Source organism: Tenrec ecaudatus, chromosome 6 (genome assembly GCF_050624435.1).
Source record: "Tenrec ecaudatus isolate mTenEca1 chromosome 6, mTenEca1.hap1, whole genome shotgun sequence".
In the NCBI taxonomy this organism is placed as follows: domain Eukaryota; kingdom Metazoa; phylum Chordata; class Mammalia; order Afrosoricida; family Tenrecidae; genus Tenrec; species Tenrec ecaudatus.
This window is the reverse complement of record NC_134535.1, coordinates 43,016,063-43,034,430: the sequence shown is the minus strand read 5'-3', so window position 1 is coordinate 43,034,430 and position 18,368 is coordinate 43,016,063. Positions and strand designations below refer to the sequence as shown.

General features: G+C 36.5%; 1 protein-coding gene across 1 annotated transcript; it reads left to right on the top strand.

Annotated features, from left to right (window-relative positions):
- Positions 1–621: 621 nt before the first annotated feature.
- On the top strand, positions 622–15,389 carry NTS (neurotensin). The gene is made up of 4 exons (XM_075553217.1): positions 622–823; positions 3,187–3,248; positions 11,949–12,173; positions 15,205–15,389. Exons 1-4 carry the CDS (start codon positions 622–624, stop codon positions 15,355–15,357), a joined length of 642 nt encoding a protein of 213 aa, XP_075409332.1. The 3' UTR covers positions 15,358–15,389.
- Positions 15,390–18,368: the final 2,979 nt, after the last annotated feature.

Genomic DNA, 18,368 nt, shown 5'->3' with positions numbered 1-18,368 from the left:
TTCGATACACATGAAACCTGTTACTAATCCACCCATTTGTTAATTACTTAAAGAAAGCCTCTATTTATTATGAAAAAATCCTATAACAGAGCAGCTATATTTTTCTTTTTACTGATTTTCTTTTCTTTACCTTTTAAGCAGTCTCTGTCTTCTGATTTTTCTTTTCTTTTTCCCTTGTACTAGTTAATATAGAATATTTTAGTATTCAAATCACAAAACATTTGATTAGAAGTTTGGGTTATCAGAAAAGTACTGGAACTTCTGAAAGGACTTTAAAACTTCTAGCATCAATCATTTCACACTTCATTCTCCAGATTTCCTTCAGAATTTGGTCCGCAAATCACAGGCTTCTCCAAACCCAAACTTTTTGGAGCAAGGGAATAAGAAGGCCATTGGGACCGAATAGTACTGACAGTTCTTTTGCGGTTTCCTACATGGCAGTGTTTTTGCAGGAGTCGGTCTGTGAGTCAGAAATCTGGGGTGGCAGCAATTAGGGAAGATAGTCATTTACACTCAAGGTTCAGCTTTGCGGGAGGAAAGGGGGTGGGGAGGAGAGGGAGCACACATCCTGAAGAGCTAATCCCACTCATGACATCATCCTCCTGCCTATATATTTAGGGGATGGCCAGAGCATCTCTCATAGTTCAGTCACATTCAAAGTCAGCTGAAGGCAGGGGGAAGTCCTGCAGAGCGCCTCCCTTCAGCGTGCCTCTGACTTTTCTGGACGTGGCTCCCCCGAAAGCTGAAAAGATGTTGTCAGGAATGAAGATCCAGCTGGTGTGCATGTTGCTCTTGGCTTTCAGCTCCTGGAGTCTGTGCTCAGGTAAGCTCAGCTGCAACTCCTTAAAGGAATGATTTTCCCCTTGCTGCAGCATGTTGTTACCTATGCAGTGCACCCCGGGAGGAAGGCATCGAGATATGCTTTTTAAGAATAGAATTGGAATATTTTCTTTCACTGTCCTGATGAATACAGTAACTGAGAGATTCCTCTTCCTTTTTTTAATCTACAAAGCAATAAAAATAATTTCAATGAGGACTTGCATGCATTGCTTTGGAATTTAATCACTATGGAAGGGGTGAGGGGGATGCAAAACTTAATTGGACTGTCTTTTATCTAAGCAGAAATACACATGCACTGCCTGTCCAACTAAATACAGACTCGTATAAAACGATTTTATTCAAAAACCTCTGCTCTCGTCCTCAGTCATTCCCTCAGGAAACAGTGGCTTCTACCTTCTCTTTTGTCATTGTCCCCAAATTATTTTTCAACTTTGTATGTGAAGATGCCAAATAAAGTGGAAATTAGATTTAATTAGTAAATATATAAAGCATTATTGATACAAAGTCACCTTAAGAAAAATGTGGAAATGTCTCGAGTCCTTCCTGAGACTATATTTTACACATTTGTAGATAAATGATAAATAAATGTGCTATGAATGTAATTGCTTCATTTTTTCATGTCATTTAAATGGCTCACATATGTGAGCATAAAATTAATATTACTTTAGCAGACCTTATGTGACTTTGAAGTGTTTTGCATGTGATAATTGAGAAGTCATACTATTATCAACAACTCATCATGTAAATAAGATGAAAATTCAGAGCAGCATGGCTGATAATTAGGAAAATGTGCATTAATGCTTGAGAAATATCAAATAATTACATATTCCAAGTTGAAATAATCAACCAAACTTACAGAATAAGTGCAGTAAAAATCATTTTGTGTTTTTAATTCTTATGCCTCATAAATATGATGTAATGAAAGATTGAACCCTAGCTTATGCTAATATTTTATTTAAATTGTGGAATTAAATCTAGCACAGGTTATGTGACTTATGCTAATTTTTCATGAATTTTAATGACTAGAAAAGGACTTTCAAGCTGTATTTTCTCATTGTTATTCATAAATACAAAGTTCTCTCCAGTGATCATTTCACCAGCTAACCGTATGCGAGTGAAGGCAGTTTATAGTAACACATGAGGAGAAGCTAGTTATCGCCTCACCATCTTCTCTAGGACATGCTGACACTATTTGATATCATAAGCTAAAACATATTATTTTTTAGTGTACCTTGCTGATAAACGCTATGGATTCCTCAGGAAGTTAGAAAAACTTATTAGGTTAACATTTAGGGGGAAGATTGGTGGCATAATTTTGTTCTTAGCGAAAGGCTGACAAATGATTTCTCCAAGTGGAGCAATTGTTTTAACAGTGTGCTCTCAAGAAAAATGGAGTTATTTTCACTTCTGCATTGATAGAGATCTGCATGAATTAAGACATTTTAGTGTTGTCTACTTTTATTTGCATTAACTTATTTTGTAACCTTTCTTTTTGGGTAAAATATCCATTAGTAGCAATTGGGGGGATATTCTCAAACACTGGAAGATCAGTTTTCAACACCACTGTGTCCTTGGATGGGGCTTCCAGCTGTGCTTTACCAGTGCCCGTACCTGCTTGTCAGACATTCGCTGTCAAAGGGAAATCACTTCAAATTCTTATTTAAAATGGAAAAGTAATTTTTTCAAAGTGAGGTTTTGTAAAATGACTTCTCAAGCCAACTCATTTTTTTTAAGATCATTTTATTGGGGGCTCTTACAGCTCTTATAACAGTCCAAGCATCAATTGTATCAGCATATTTGAACACTTGCTGCCATCATTACTCTCTAAACATGTTCATCCTGTTTGAGCCTCTGATGACTAAGTCTTACACCGTTCTTATTCTCAAATTATCAGTATGAAGCGCCTTTATTTTTCCTTCCTGATAAAAATGCCTGCTATATGAAATAATGTGTTGTTTAGAAGTATCAATGTACACATTGCAAATATGTACATCATTCTAGTAAAATTAAGCTTCTGTGGCATATGTGATGATGTATTTTTATAAAATATAATCAAGTTTTTCTTTTGCTTTGTTTTAAACTGAAATTCAGAGACTAAGTTATAAATCACCAATAGCTCCCTTGGAAAATAACCGTGTGCTTGTTTTCAGAAGCACATTTAATATTGTAGCTACCTGTTATCCCAAAACAATACTATCATTCTATTTTTCTCTGAAATCATTAAAGGAGAAAAATACAAAGGAAGAACAGTTAGCTACTAAGTTATTTTTAATATTGATCTGAAATCTATAGGTTACAATAAGATTTGTCATTATACAGTAAGCATGTGGTTTTGATTTTGCTCAGATTCAGAAGAGGAAATCAAAGCATTAGAGGAAGATTTATTGGCCAATATGCATATAGCAAAGGTAAGTTTTCCTTTTCTTTACCCAAGGGTAAAGAATGCGTAACTTTAGTTATAGCATGGTACTCTTTTCCTACACTAATGACTTCTCATGGACACTGAAAAGTGGATCGAGAGGTATTCTCTTTTTCTGAAAAACTTTCCTTACATTCAAAAGGGTTCAGGGTATTGTTGTGGTAGCGAAATATTTAAAAATGATGATCCCTGAACAATTACTGTTTTTATTAAAATGGGTAAATGTTTTTAAAGGAAACTTGTTTCTATCCTTACTATATTATGTATGATGAAAGGTATAATAGTCTGAAGTTAAATACAGAAATAAAGCTACCTGACCTTTTTATGTCAGGACAAATAAAATGGAGTGGTTAAGTTAAAAATGAGAGTTCATATCCACCTGGGAAGGAACCATCTAGAGGAAAGACGAATGGCAAATAGGAGCTCAGAGTTCCAACTAGAGGTGCACCTGTGACTTAGAAACTATGTGATGTGAAGCACATAGGTGAGTTAATATTGTAAAGCCCATGATCTCTGAGACACTTTATCAAACCACGAAACAGTATTATTTATTATGTACCTTCATTTAAATACTCCCTACCACACAAGTGCCAGCTCTACTCGCTTACTGTTCTTTGCTGAACCAAGTCACTCTCTGTATCCTGGGCTTGATTACTTTTCTTGGTAGGTTTCAAGAGTAAGTTTTCTAGGTCCCAGCATGTATCTAGAAATAAAGCCCATTTAAAATATGCCAGATTACTAAATTATCAGACGACAGTGACGGATCCAGTGAGAATCAATTAGTGTGCACTTCAATGTAAGGGAAGGTCACAGGGTTCAAAGATGATAGTCAAAGAAAAACAAATTTGAAGTATGTTGGTAACCTGGGGTGTGACTTTCATAGCAAAACTGCTCCAAGTTGGAAGGCTGCACAGATGTTATGGTAAGAAGTAAATACACTGGCTGGGTTTCTGAAGAAAAAAAATTCCAATTCAGCTTCGGTCTACTCTGATTTCTCTTTCTAATTTTATGAATTTTTTAGGCCTAAAGCAAACCCTTAGTATATATGTCAGATTATGTTTAATTACAGTGAATGTGAGAAATCAAAGACCCTTGTGTGTGTTTGTGTGTGCTCATTATTATCTCACTGCTAAAATTATATACTTTCTACGATGTGCCTTAAAAGAGTTTTTGAAAATACAGACATATGCATTCTTCATTATCTAGCTATATAGAAATTGATCAAATTAATATATAAATTCACTAGATTACATCCAAAGGCTATTGTAATTTAGTGTATTTCCTATAATAAATTATCAAAATTATTTTGGTCATTAATACTCAATGACCAGTGCATAAGTATATAAGCTTATGCTAACAGATCATTTGTTGAATAGTAAAATAACTTCAACTAATATATAGAAAACAGAAGCAAGTGATCAGATTAGATAATGGGTTAGGTTGTAATGCCTTGGTATAAATTTTAATCCCGAGTGTACAGTGGCACATCTTTAAAAGAGTAGCTGATGGTTAAGTCGTGTTTATTTTCCTGTCAGGATCTGGCCAGGGAAAAGTGAATCTAACATATGGAGTGGACTAATGATTCTCTTTAAACAAATACCTGGCAAAAATATAGACATGATAAAATATTTTCATAGACACAGATTATATCTCTAAAATAGATCATGGAAAAATTTGAATTTCAATGCTTCATTTGAGTAGAAATATGTAAAGTATAGTTTATGACATGTGAGAATCTGGACATATAATTATTCTAATTTTCCTGCTAGGATAAGGAAAAAGTTATATTAAAAATGCTCACACTTTATCTTTCATTTATCTTTGCTCTACTCATTCTGTGTGTGCTTATAGTTATATATATATATATAAATTTTGCCTTATTTCCATTTTAACCAAATTGCTGAATGTAAAATTTAAGCAAAACAGTTTTAGATGTTGGTATGAGCAGAAGTCCATTATTAAAAGCCTCAGGTGTTACTTTCTATTTCAATTTTGTTTTGTAATTGAAATTTTAGACATCAAAAAGAGTGGAAATACTTCAGACAATATAAGATCAAGAAATATCTAGAAAGCTACAAAGAAGTGGCAGATTGGAAAGCAACAGTTTTTATTACAACGTTAATCTCTTTCTTGCCAATACCAATGCTCACGCTTTAGTATAGTTTTAAGGAGAGAACCTCTTCCAATACGTTTTCCTCAGACTCTCAAAGAGTTAGATGGCATATCATATCTATATTCAAACTCAATGCCTTACATGCAGTACGCGGTCAATAAATCCTCAAGAAACAACAATGGAAATTTATGATTCAAGGCTAACTTCACATTTTGTATTACAATGTAGTCTTCAGGGATCTAGCCTTGTTGAGAAGCGATGACTGCTGAGAGCCGTGGGAATTGGCAGCGGCTAGGTGAGGCAGTTGCACGGCATGGCTGGATCACTGGGAGTCACGGAATTGTACATGTGCACGATATTGAATTAGCAAAGGAGGACTTACACATCTTTTTAGAATTCTTTCTAGCATTATCGTTATTTTATAAAATAAATGTCATTTCAATGCAAATAGACCCAAACGCACGACCCAGTCTTTTTTTTTAAATCATTTTATTGGGGGTTCATACAGCCCCTCTCACATCCATCCATGTGTCAAGCATATTTGTACATTTGTTGCCATCATCATTTTATTTTTTTAATCATTTTATTAGGGGCTCATACAACTCTTATCACAATCCATACATGCATCCATTGTGTAAAACACATTTGTACATTAATTGCCCTCATCATTCTCAAAACATTTGTTCTCCACATAAGCCCCTGGCATCAGGTCCTCATTTTTCCCCTTCCATCCCCACTACCCCCTCCCTCATTAGCCCTTGATAATTTATAAATTATTATTTTAGGCTTAAGATGAAAAGCGTACTTTGCCAATACCTGCCTCCATTGTTCTTCTTTCCGTATTTTCACTGGGGCGAAACCCTCGTCAAACGTGACATCTGCCTAGTAACTCAAACCTCGAACCAATTTTAGGCCTTAGGTGATTGAGCCCCACATAAATCTTCTGCCAAGTGGGCATAAAAAAATGCTGTTTACCTCTACTTTATTGAGGAGAAAGCCAAGACTCAGAGATATCAAGAAACTTGTTTTTAAGGACACACAGCTTAAAGCAAAACAACACAGAAAGCAAACTTAGATTAAAAAGTCAGGCTTTTCGTCTCCATGTCCTGTGCTCTTTCCCTGTGGCAGAGGTAATTGTGGGGACAGGGGTAGAGTGTGTGTGGGGGGGGGGGAGGCGGGGGTGAAGGTGGTAAAAACCAGAACGTTGAATAGACTGTTATTCAGTATTGGAAATCAAAGGGTGCTAAACAAAAATCACAAAAATTCACCTTTTTCTCACTTTGAGAACAAAAGGAAACACTACAGTAATCCAAATTTCTTACCTATGATTTTATATCTACTATAAGTGGTTTAATAAGATAGCTTAGGAAGCAAGAATGTTTATTTTGAGTAGAAGCTTCAACCTTGTTCAACATATTTTCAGAGATGAGTTTACTTGTTTTTTGTAAAGAGCAATCTCTCAGGTAGACTTCATAGGTATGACAAGAGTGAACGAGGCACAAACCACTATGTTAGAATAGTTAAGTGACCTTTGCAATTGATATTTCAGAAAGAAAAAAAAAGTTGGATTCAGATTCTTCAGTGCTAAAAATCAGGTAACACCAGGCCTGATCAATTTTTCTGTAGTCAGATTACTTTGAGGAACATCAGCATAATATCTCCTACAGCACTGAGAATACACAATAAACATTTGCATATAAAACTTAGAATATTTCTAAATTCAAGAAGTCTTTGCTATGTGCTTAATTCCCCTCTCCCCTCCCCCCCCCGCCCCCCCGCAATTCACTTCACTACGGAACTGGTTTTGTTTTCATTAGTGATTGTAGAAAGTGTTCCCGTGAGCAAACTTTGATGAACACCGAATTAGGTAATCTGGAATTATTGCAATGATAACATTGCAGAACCCCATTAATTGGCCACGCACCAGGGATGGCCCCCACGGTTCTGGAGCTCAGGTCCTCTCAAGCTGCCTCCCACAGCCTATACACCACCAACTGGCTGCTTCACCTTATATCGGAATGGATTAGAACAGATTTCTGAATTGGTTGAAAGTTAAACTAGAATATTTGCTCAAGCTTAAACCTTAAGGAATTCTTGATTTTATGAAATACGCCCCTTCACCCCCTCCCTTTGGTGGCATCTGCCTTATTCTCCTATTTTGAGCGTGCTTGGAGTCGTGGATTATGCTGGGGTGATAGCGACAAGGTGGAAATCCCCAGCCCCCCAAGTAGAAAGATGAGGCTTTCTTCTCAGGTAAGATTATAGTCTCTGCCTCCAAGCGACCCCTCAGGAGAGGGCACAATGGCCTCTGCGGATTCTGAGACTGGAAATCACATCACATCCGGAAGCCTCTCACCTAGCATCACTATGAATGTACTCAGCAGCAATGAGTTTGGGTCTCATTTTTTTCTTGTTTTGTTTTAAAACTTTCGTCTTTCCTGAAGCAGAGAGTTATAAAGAATGGGAATGCTTAAATTCAAAATATCTGTAACACAATTCTTAGTGAAAAATTTTTAATGGAAATTTAGGTACTATTTTTCACAGAGAAAGCATTTCCGTGGGTTTAGAATATTACAGTCATCCACACCCATGTTGTCGATTTGGACACTTTTAGAACCAAAAGGACAGGGTGGAATTGTTCTGTGGGCTTCTGAGGTTATACATCTTTATTATATTTTCTTCCATTCTAACTCCAAACTCAATGCCATTGAGTTGATTCTGACTCTTAGCGGCCCTACAGGACAAAGAAGAGCCGTCCCTTGGTCTGAGACTGTAAACCTTGCAGGGGGGGCGGGGAGACTGGTTGGGGTCTCCCCCTGGTGGCTGGCAGTCTTTACCAGAGCAGAAAGCCTCCTGCTGCGTGGTGCGTGTGTTCAGACTGTGGAACTTGCAGTTAGCAACATGTATATTTTCGTCAAGTGGACCGTTTTATTGAATTTGGTGTTTTATGTTTCATTATATTTTCAGAAATCTAGAATTTTTCTGATCCTGGAACTTAGCCTTGGCATTCATTTCCATTTTTTCCATCTATAAAAATAGATTTCCTTTCTGCCAGGAGATCCATTGATTCCACGCTTGTTTTCACAACTTCTTTTCTCAATTTTACTTTGTCAAGATGTTTGCCTAAAGTGAAGTAGAGCGTATGTTAAAGTCGGCTGGGTTTTCATACCTTCTGGAACAGTGGCTTCCAATGTTTCTTCATTAAAGGCCATGCAGGCACCAGGAGGGGTGCATCTAGGGAAGAATGACTAAAGAACAAACAGGCACATTAGCCTGAGAGGTGAAAGAGGCGGGCTTTGTAGTCTCACGTGTGGATTGAATCGAGGCTATGCAACATAGTGCCTCCGAGCTCTGGAGAACTTACTCAGTCTCTGAGTCACGGTTTCTACATATGCAGAATGGAAAGAGTTGTAGCTGTTGGTTTTGTTCATTGATTTCATTTTAAAATGAAAACTAAGTAACACAGTGCACATAAAATAACCCACAATGTGCAGGGCACATGTAAAACAGTCCCATTAACTTTTTTCATCAGTGTTGCTGTAATTTCTTTTGCTATAATAATAAAGACTCTTAAGAGAAATTGTTAGGCAAATAGGTCTATTAAAAAGAAACAAATATTGTAAGATGTGTCCCAAGATTACTCTTTCTATTATATCTGATGAAGTTAGCCCCATTTGCATTCTGGAAGAACAAAATATTCCAAATATCGTGAAATACACCATTATCACTCCATATTGTGGCCAAGCATAGGAAGGAAACAACGAAAGACTAATTATATTCTAAAGAGTCCTCTTTCCACAGGAGCCTGGTGGTCTAGAGGCGACCCATTGCGATTGCTCACTGCAAAGTCAGTAACTCACACCACCGTCCTCTTTGTGGGAGAATGAAGAGGCTTTCGAATCCTGTAGAGTTAGTCTCTGAAATCCCCTGGGGTATTTCTACATTGCCCTATAAGATTGCCATGAATCAGAATTGACCCAATGGCAATTAGTTTTTTTCTGTTGGTTTATTTTGGTGCCACAGTGGTTAAGTGCATGTTCACTATCCAAATGGTCAACAGTTAGAACCCACCAGGCACTCCTGGGGTGGTAATGGGAGGATCTAGTGATTTGTTCCTGTGAGTTTATATGCTCGGTTACTTTATGGGCAAACTCTACTCTGTCCTATAGAGTTGGTATGAGTTAGAATGTACACTAAGACGGGACAATAACAATCGTGTTATAGGAATCCCTGGGTGATACAATGTCAAGGGTTTGGCTATTAGCTGAAAGTTTGGCAGTTCAAATTCACCCAGAGATGCAAACAGTTGAGCCGCTCTGAAAGGTCGCAGTCCTGAAAAGCCTGTGGAGTCGTGGTACACTGCACCCATGGGAGTGCCCAGAGTTGAAGTTGACACAGTGGCAACTAACCATAAACAATATTCACAGTTAGAACGAGAATAAGATCGCCATTGATTTCTATGAAAGCATCGTTTCAATTTATTAGTTGCATATGCATATTTCAACATGTATACTATCATCTAGTATTGTTTTTTATAAGTGTGTAACTAGGTATACACCCACTGACATTAGGCTGATTCCCATGTATAATCACCTAATATAGGGATTTTGAAAATATAAAGCTTCACAAGAGCAAACAGCTTCATCTTTCTCCCCAGAAGCAGCTGGTAGGTTTAAACTCTTGACCTTCCGTGTACCAGTGCAATGCTGACTTTACCAGGACACCAAAAACCTCCTCACTTCTGTTGAGTCAATCTGACGCATAGGACATACTAGGGCTCCTAAAATGCACCGGAACTGAATGATTAAAATGTTCGTGCAATATCCTTTAAACTGGACATAATTCATATTGTCTCTTCACTCTTCTGCAGAGTTCTCTGGTTAGTGAACCTGTGTTTTGCCTTCTCATGCCAGTTACCCAAGGTTTAATTTTTATTTTTTTTAATTAATTGGGGTATAGTACAACATTTTTTAAACTCACACTTTATTAAAGATATCAACATTTTGTGGCAGTTTTTCTACATAGCTTGCATTTGATTTCATCAGCATGTTATATTTCCTCGGAGATATTTTAAACATCTATTTTAAAAAAATGATCTTTTTCTTCCAAGAATCTGACTTTGACCTATACTTATTAATATCTTCCCCAACTTCATGGTTTGTTAAATAAATTTCCAAGTTGATTTCTGTGTTGGATTGACCCAGGAGCTTCCACAATTAGATCCAGCGTTGGAAAAATAGTGAGGATTGTGCAGGACTGGGTGTGTCTCATTCTGTTAGCCGCAGGGTCTCTATGGGTCAGAACTAGATGGCCCCTAACAACAACAATAAGAACAATTCTGCACCACTATATCATATTGAACTGATCAGAATGTTGTTTGATTGCGATATATCAGGATGGGTTACAATCAGGTCTGCACCTAGATTTACCCATACCCAAACCTCACAATGGATTTGAAATGCAAACTTTGTCATATATTATAGCCCCATATAAAGCTGGATCGAGTTTGGAATTTTTTTCTATTGGTTCATATACAGAAGATAGACGTGGCCATCTGCTTCATAAACATTGACGGCTTTTGAAGTGCTAAAGCTCAGTTTACCTTGTCCTACAGTCACTTCAAGTGAATTGACTTGCTAGTGTGGTTTGGGGGTCTGGATTATTTATTTTCTCCAGCTCTTTGATTGCACCCCTTTGATTACTTTGGCAGGGTTTTTCACCCCTCAGGATCTTTTGGGTTTTCAAAGTCATTTTGATTTGTCTTTACACATTCATCCTTCCTAATTAACTTTGAAATCACTTTGCTGAATCTCATTCTCCATTTTCCAATCCCCTCATGGTCCCCACGTAGGGATATGGATTTACACTGCCATTGTATTTGGAAGTAATTCATAAGGAATTCACACCTGAAATGATTATTAAGTCTTCCCACCACAAGCCTTTATTCACTCCTATCTGTTTATCTTAGTTAAATAATTTTTGCTTTTCCTTCAGAAATATTTGTTTTATCATTACTTTAATTTGCTAACATTTATTGATTATTTTGGCATGTTTGCAAGTTATTCTTTATGGTAATTATAATGTCAGATCAAATCTTATTAGAAAAGGATGGTAATTCCACTAAATATTATTTTCAAGTAAGTAAAGTGAACATGTGTGATGATGCCGATGACAAGCAGTTAATTGTGTGGAAGATACTGGTGTCCTCACAATACTTTCATTGTCCAAATCGATTAGCATCAACTTTGCCCCTACTTTATCCAACACTAATCTGGAATGTTCCAAATGGAAAATTACATTAAAATTTTGAAAATATTTTCATCAGTGGCATTCACATTAAAATGTATATAGCATCTATGTGTCTGTATAGTTAATAGTGCTCTAATAAATAAAGGAAATAACATATTAAAACCATTGAATGTTGTGACATGAAATTACTAAATTACAACACTATATTTATTAGATTAAGTTAAACCGACAAATAGACCTTAAGATATATTCAATGCAATATAATCTTATTTCTTATGTATATCATACATACTTTAATTGTATCTTCATTTTTTTCATGTATTTCAGATCAGTAAAGCAAATGTTCCTTCTTGGAAAATGACTCTGCTAAATGTTTGCGCTCTTGTAAATAACCTTAACAGTCAAGTGGAGGAAACGGGGCAGCTTCCTGAGGAGGAACTCATTACAAGAAGGAAATTTCCGACTGCTTTAGATGGCTTTAGCTTGGAAGCAATGTTGACAATATATCAGCTCCAAAAAATCTGTCACAGCAGGGCTTTTCAACACTGGGAGGTAAAATGAAAACAAATATGAGTGTAATTTGGCTGTACTGGTTTAGTTCTCATATGTACTGATTTTTTTATCCTGATAATGAGCATAACAGGAAGACTTACCAATATTGGAAAAGAATAAACCATGTGTTGAGGTTGACATTCCTTCAGATCTTCAAAGTGTCCCTCAGATATTTGGAATATAGCAAATGTTTCTCTTCAATCTTAAGAGAAAGATACATTTTGAGGCAGATTTGACCCAGATGCCTTTCTTAGACTTAAATGGAAAGCATGTTTAGTTTTGTTGGCAGTGCTAGCGGTGGTGGTGATAGTGGCGTGTCTAAGAAAGGTCAGGAGCTCCAAATGTGTCCTTAGAATTGTGAAGTCATGTGTCATCTATAAATAAAGATGGAAACAATTCCATTTAATTGTGAAAATATGAGGAAAATAATAAGTAAAATTATAAAGTCATATACACATACACATATAATAAAGTCATATGTATACATGTATGTATATATACTTCCAGCACTATTTCTATCATGTGTTGATTATTTCAGGCATCCTCAGCCACTAATCTTGGGCAAGTCACACAGTCAAATCCATGCAAACTATGACAAAAGAGTTGTTCACTCTGTTATATTAAGTGCTATAGTCATGATTCATTATCTTTGGTTTGAGGTTTGCTCATGTGAACAATTTTTAAAATATTGGCATGATGAAATGTAATTTGTACTACTTAATGTCCAAAGTCAGTCTTTTAGATCCAAGAGCTTAGGTGAAAGCAATTGACAGCTCTTCCCTGGATTCACACACTCTGGAAGTGTAGTAGCAAATCCATAAATAATGAAAGAATTTCAGATCATTAAGTATCTACTGATAAATATACATAGCCACCAAAGTTATTTTAACCCATATCTCAATAAAGTTTCCATTTAGGTGTGTAAATCTCACATATATTATGCTATCCTCTACAACTAAATCCCCACAAACTAGCTCCAAATCCATTCTCTTTGTCTACTGATGAAAAAATGAAGTGTGGCATTATTAAGGCATACTTCAAATAGGCTTTAACAGTTTTAAAACAAAAATTGTCTCCAAAATAAATTTAACTATTATTTTCTCTGTATTTACAAAATACTTTATAATTTATTGCTCTAGCTGCTACATGTTACTTTAAAAGACGTGGAAGGATATATAAAACTATTGTGGTTGAAGCAGAGGTGGAATAAATGAAAGTGTTTAAAATTGAGGGGGGGAAAGGAAGTGAAAAAATATTTAATCTTCCCAACCAGGGATCATTGATAAGGAAGAAATTGGCATTATGTTTCAAATTCTGGACTTTGGAATTTTTCTTCCCTAACATTGTAGCAAGATATGTGACAAAATGCTACAAAGATAACTGATGAAAAAAGGAAATGCAAAGAACAACGCTAGTGTTACTTAAAATTTCAAACAAAAAAAGTTGTCAAAATGAAAATCCCCCAAAGGTCAATTTTAGTCTTACTTGCTGGACTACCTAACCTTTAATTCTAATTTCAGCTAAATAGTTTAGTGTTTACAATATTGTTTAGATCAATACATTTTTAAATTACAAGTTTTCACATTGAGAAATACCAATCATGTGCTATTTATTGAGAAAGAAACAAAATTCTAACTCTAAAGAATTGCAAACAAACCAAATATATGTAAGATTGGAACTTCTGATACCCTAGATGTATTGAGAGATTTAAAAATGAAATTATAATATTATTCAAAGTATAGTACAAGTAATTATAGACTATGCACCGAGAAGATTATGAAATTAGATTTTTCTGACAGTACCAGTTTTCCTTCTCTGAAAATGAATAGCTGTGGGCTGAAAGAAAGTACTTAGTGATGTTATTTAATGCATAAGCAAGATAAATTTAACTTATTCAGTCTCTTATTAGTGTTACGGTGACCCCAAACTTTTTAAGTAACAGCATATGAATAAAATTCCTATTTAGCATTCTGTTAAATGTTATGTAAAATTATGCAAACAATTCTTGAGAAAAAATACATATTTTATACCAACTGACAATTTTGAATTATAACAGTATTATCAAAAATGTTATTGATTTTACATTAGAGCATATTTGATAACATATTGGCAAGATTCTACATGGAGATCAATTTCTTGATTTATTCAATCTGGACTTGTTTTTAATTATTGTAGGAATTGATTAAGTGCTATCACGTAAAGACGTCTACTATCTTAATCAAGATTTCACATATGCTTGATTTCTACAATTGAGTAGATTGTTTGAGTCAGGCATTTCTCTCTAAGAGTGAGAAATGAAACTTTGGAATGCCCTTCAAATCAAACAAGTTAATAAAGAACTTAATGAAATACAGGCTCTCACACCAATGTTTATGATCTCATCTACTCCTTTGAACCGAATTTTGAGCTCTGGTGGTATGGTAGTTTCTCATTGGGCTGCTAATCTCAAGGTCAGTGGTTCAGAACCACCAACCACTCCCTGGGGAAAAGATAAGACTGCCTACTACTATAAAGAGTTACAGTCTCAGAAGCCCACAGGAGCAGTTCTATCCTATCCAATAAGGTTGCTATGAGTCAGAATTGACTTCATGGTAGTGGGTTTGGTGTGTGATTTATGTTTTCAACCACATTTGGTTTACTAAATTCAAAACTCTCAAATTCTGGTAACTTATCTTGTTTGTTTCCAAACAATTCTCTGTCATTAATTGAAATGTGCAAAATATTTAAAATCAATTGGGCATGCTTTTTCACTTGGAGAAATAAATGTAATATATGCAGAATGTGAAAATTTTAAAGGAGTGTAGTCTTGGTTGTGGGATTAGGAAGCCCACGGAACGTAAACGTGCTCATGCTGTCTCAGACCCCCATTAGACACGTATGCTTTAACAAGGCACTGACGATTCTGAAGGGTTGTCATTTGACCTACAGACACCTTATCTGGATATAAAACGGAAAAGAATGATGACAGTACTTTGAATCATAAGGTTTTATGCATGTAGATTCATCTATTTGTATTTTGCCTATTTTGCAGCTAATTCAGGATAATGTTCTTGATACTGGGAATAACAAAAATGAGAAGGAAGAAGTTATAAAGAGAAAAATTCCGTACATTCTGAAACGGCAGCTATATGAGAATAAACCCAGAAGACCTTACATACTCAAAAGAGGTTCTTACTACTACTGACAGGAATAACTTTTATTTACTGTGATTGTGACTTATGATGTTTTACTTAAATATTGATTATGTCTCTGTGAAAATGTGAAAAGAACACAGTTACTTTGTCTCTTGTATAATTGTAGTTTGTTGGATGTGATTTTTCTGCATTAATATGAATTAGAGTAAATGCTTACAAATAAATCTACATCTTGAGCATGACATGTTGTATATTCTTGGAGTATATATTGATTAACTCACATACAGTAGGCTTTGCTATTTTGCAAAACACTTTCAATGTTTGACATTTTTACCAAATAATAAGTTATAACCAAGTAACAAAACAGTCTAGCTTACATATTATTAACCAAAAGCAAAGTAGCATCAAAACCGACCTTGTTTTCAGTGGATTGATGCTGACTCACAGCGACTCTATGGGCAGGTAGAATTGCCCCGTGGGTTTCTTTTCTGAAGGAGAACACCTGGTCTTGCTCCATGGAGCAGGTGGTGGTCTCAAACCGCTGACTTAGTGGATCACAGCACCATGCGTATCCACTCTGCCATCACTGCCCCTTCTCCTTACCTGTCTGTCTTACTAAATTGAGAACACATACTCTCTTTTCCAAGATGGATTCATTATGACTCTTTGAGATACAGGAATGGTAATAAAAGGATTGTTCACTATACTGATGTTAAGGAGTGATCCTCAGCTAAAGTTGCTTCTTTTTGAATAAATGTAATAGCAAACTGAAAGGCAGAAAGAGAACAGAAAAGCATCTTACCCAAGACTTCTATTTGAAAAGTTATTTTTTGTCACCCCTGCCTCCTTTTCATACTATGACCCAGAAATAATCGTTTTAATTTCAACTTCCCTGACATATTTGTGTAACAATTTTTCCTCATTGGAGGTCATGCTTGAGATCAAAAACAGTACTTGGAACCAATCCTCCTCAATGTCCTTCAAGGTGACACTTGTCCCAAGAGGGCATAGGCTGTACATTCCATCATAAGTAGTGGCTTCCTAGACTGTGACTCTTCCTAGGGAGGATCTAAGACCATAGGACTGGGGCCTCATCCTCAGTTCTCTATGAAGGGATAACACAAGACTTGAACAATTCTGTAATGAGGAGGCTTTGGAATCCCATATTCTGTCAATGAGATCACTCTCTTCTTGTCACCCTGAGTGAGATTTAAGAGCAGCTCACAGATCTCTGGGTTTTTGTCATAAAAACACAACTTTTTAAAAATCATTTTATTGGGGGCTCATACAACTCTTATCACAATCCATATGTACATCCATTGTGTCAAGCACATTTGTACATTTGTTCCCACCATCATTCTCAAAACATTTGCTTTCTACTTGAGCCCTTGGTAACAGCTTCTCATTTCCCCCTTCCCTCACAGCTCATGAAATCTTGATAATTTATAAATTGTTATTATTTGTCATATCTTACACTGTCCAACATCTCCCTTCACCCATTTTTCTGTTGTCCATCCCCCAGGGAGGAGGTTATATATAGATCCCTGCAATTGGTTCCCTCTTTCCACCCCATCCTCCCTCCACCCTCCTGGTATCGCCACTCTCAGTACTAGTCCTGAAGCAAACATCTGTCCTGGATTCCCGGTGTTTCCCGTTCCTATCTGTACCACTGTACATCTTCTGGCCTAGCCAGATTTGTAAGGTAGAATTGGAATCATGATAGTTGGTGGGGATGTCGGGGGGCAGGATTCATTTAGGAGAGAGAGGAAAGTTGTATGTTTCATTGTTGCTACACTGCACTCTGATTGGCTCATCTCCTCCCTGCTACCCCTCTGTAAAGGGATGTCCAGTTGCCTACAGATGGGTCTTGGGTCCCCAAACTGCACGCCTCCTCATTCACAATGATTTGATTTTTTTGTTCTTTGATGCCTGATATCTGATTCCTTCAACACCTAGTGATCGCACAGGCTGGTGTACTTCTTCCATGTGGACTTTGTTTCTTCTGAGCTATATGACCACATGTTTACGTACAAGCCTTTAAGACCCCAGACACTATGTCTTTTGATATTCGGTCACCATCAGCAGCTTTCTTCACCACTTTTTCTTATGTACCCATTTGTCTTCAGTGATTATATGGGGAAGGTGAGCACACAATGATATGATTTTTTGTTCGTTGATGCCTGATACCTGATCCCTTTGACACCTATTGATCACAGGCTGGTGTGCTTCTTCCATGTGGGCTTTGTTGCTTCTGAGCTAGATGGCTACTTGTTTAACTTTAAGCCTGTAAGACCCCAGCCACTATATCTTTTGATAGCTGGACATCATCAACTTTATTCACCATGTTTGCTATGTACCTATTTGTCTTCAGCGATCATATGGGGAAGGTGAGCACAAAATGATCTGATTTTTTGTTATTTGATGCCTGATAACTGACACCTTCAGCACCTCGTCATCACACAGGCTGGTGTGCCTTTTCCATGTGGGCTTTGCTGCTTCTAATATATATGGCCACTTGTTTATCTTCAAGTCCTTAAGACCCTAGTTGCTATATCTTTTGATAGATGGACTCAGCTTTCTTCCTCACAGTTGCTTATGCACCTGCTTTGTCTTTAGCAATCATGTCGGGAAGGTAAGCATCATGGAATGCCAGTTTAATAGAACAAAGTATTCTTGGATCAAGGGAGTACTTGAATGGAGTCCCAATGTCCATCTGCTACCTTAATACTAAACCTATAAATATATTCAAATGAATCTATTTCCCCATCTTCATATAAAAATATATTTTTATATGTAAATGCCTTTATTTAGACCTCTATAAGTGCCCTTTGCCTCCTAGTTCTTTCCTCTATTTTCTTTTACTTTCCTCTTGTCCCACCACTTCTTACAAGCACCTTCCCACTATCATTCACCACCTCTATCAACTCAACATCAGAAAATGCTCAAGCAATTCAGCACTTAAAAGTATGTGCTCTCAGCTTCCCAACACAATCGCTAAAGACAAATGTATGCATAAACAAATGTGGTGAAGACAGTTCATGGTACCCAGCTATCAAAATGT

Bases quoted from the DNA above. Each gene is read 5' to 3' on its own strand.
- NTS (XM_075553217.1), top strand. From the start codon at position 622: ATGGCCAGAGCATCTCTCATAGTTCAGTCACATTCAAAGTCAGCTGAA. The intron at 824-3,186 runs GTAAGCTCAGCT...GATTTTGCTCAG, and splicing joins CTCCTGGAGTCTGTGCTCAG to ATTCAGAAGAGGAAATCAAA. The intron at 12,174-15,204 runs GTAAAATGAAAA...CCTATTTTGCAG, and splicing joins GGGCTTTTCAACACTGGGAG to CTAATTCAGGATAATGTTCT.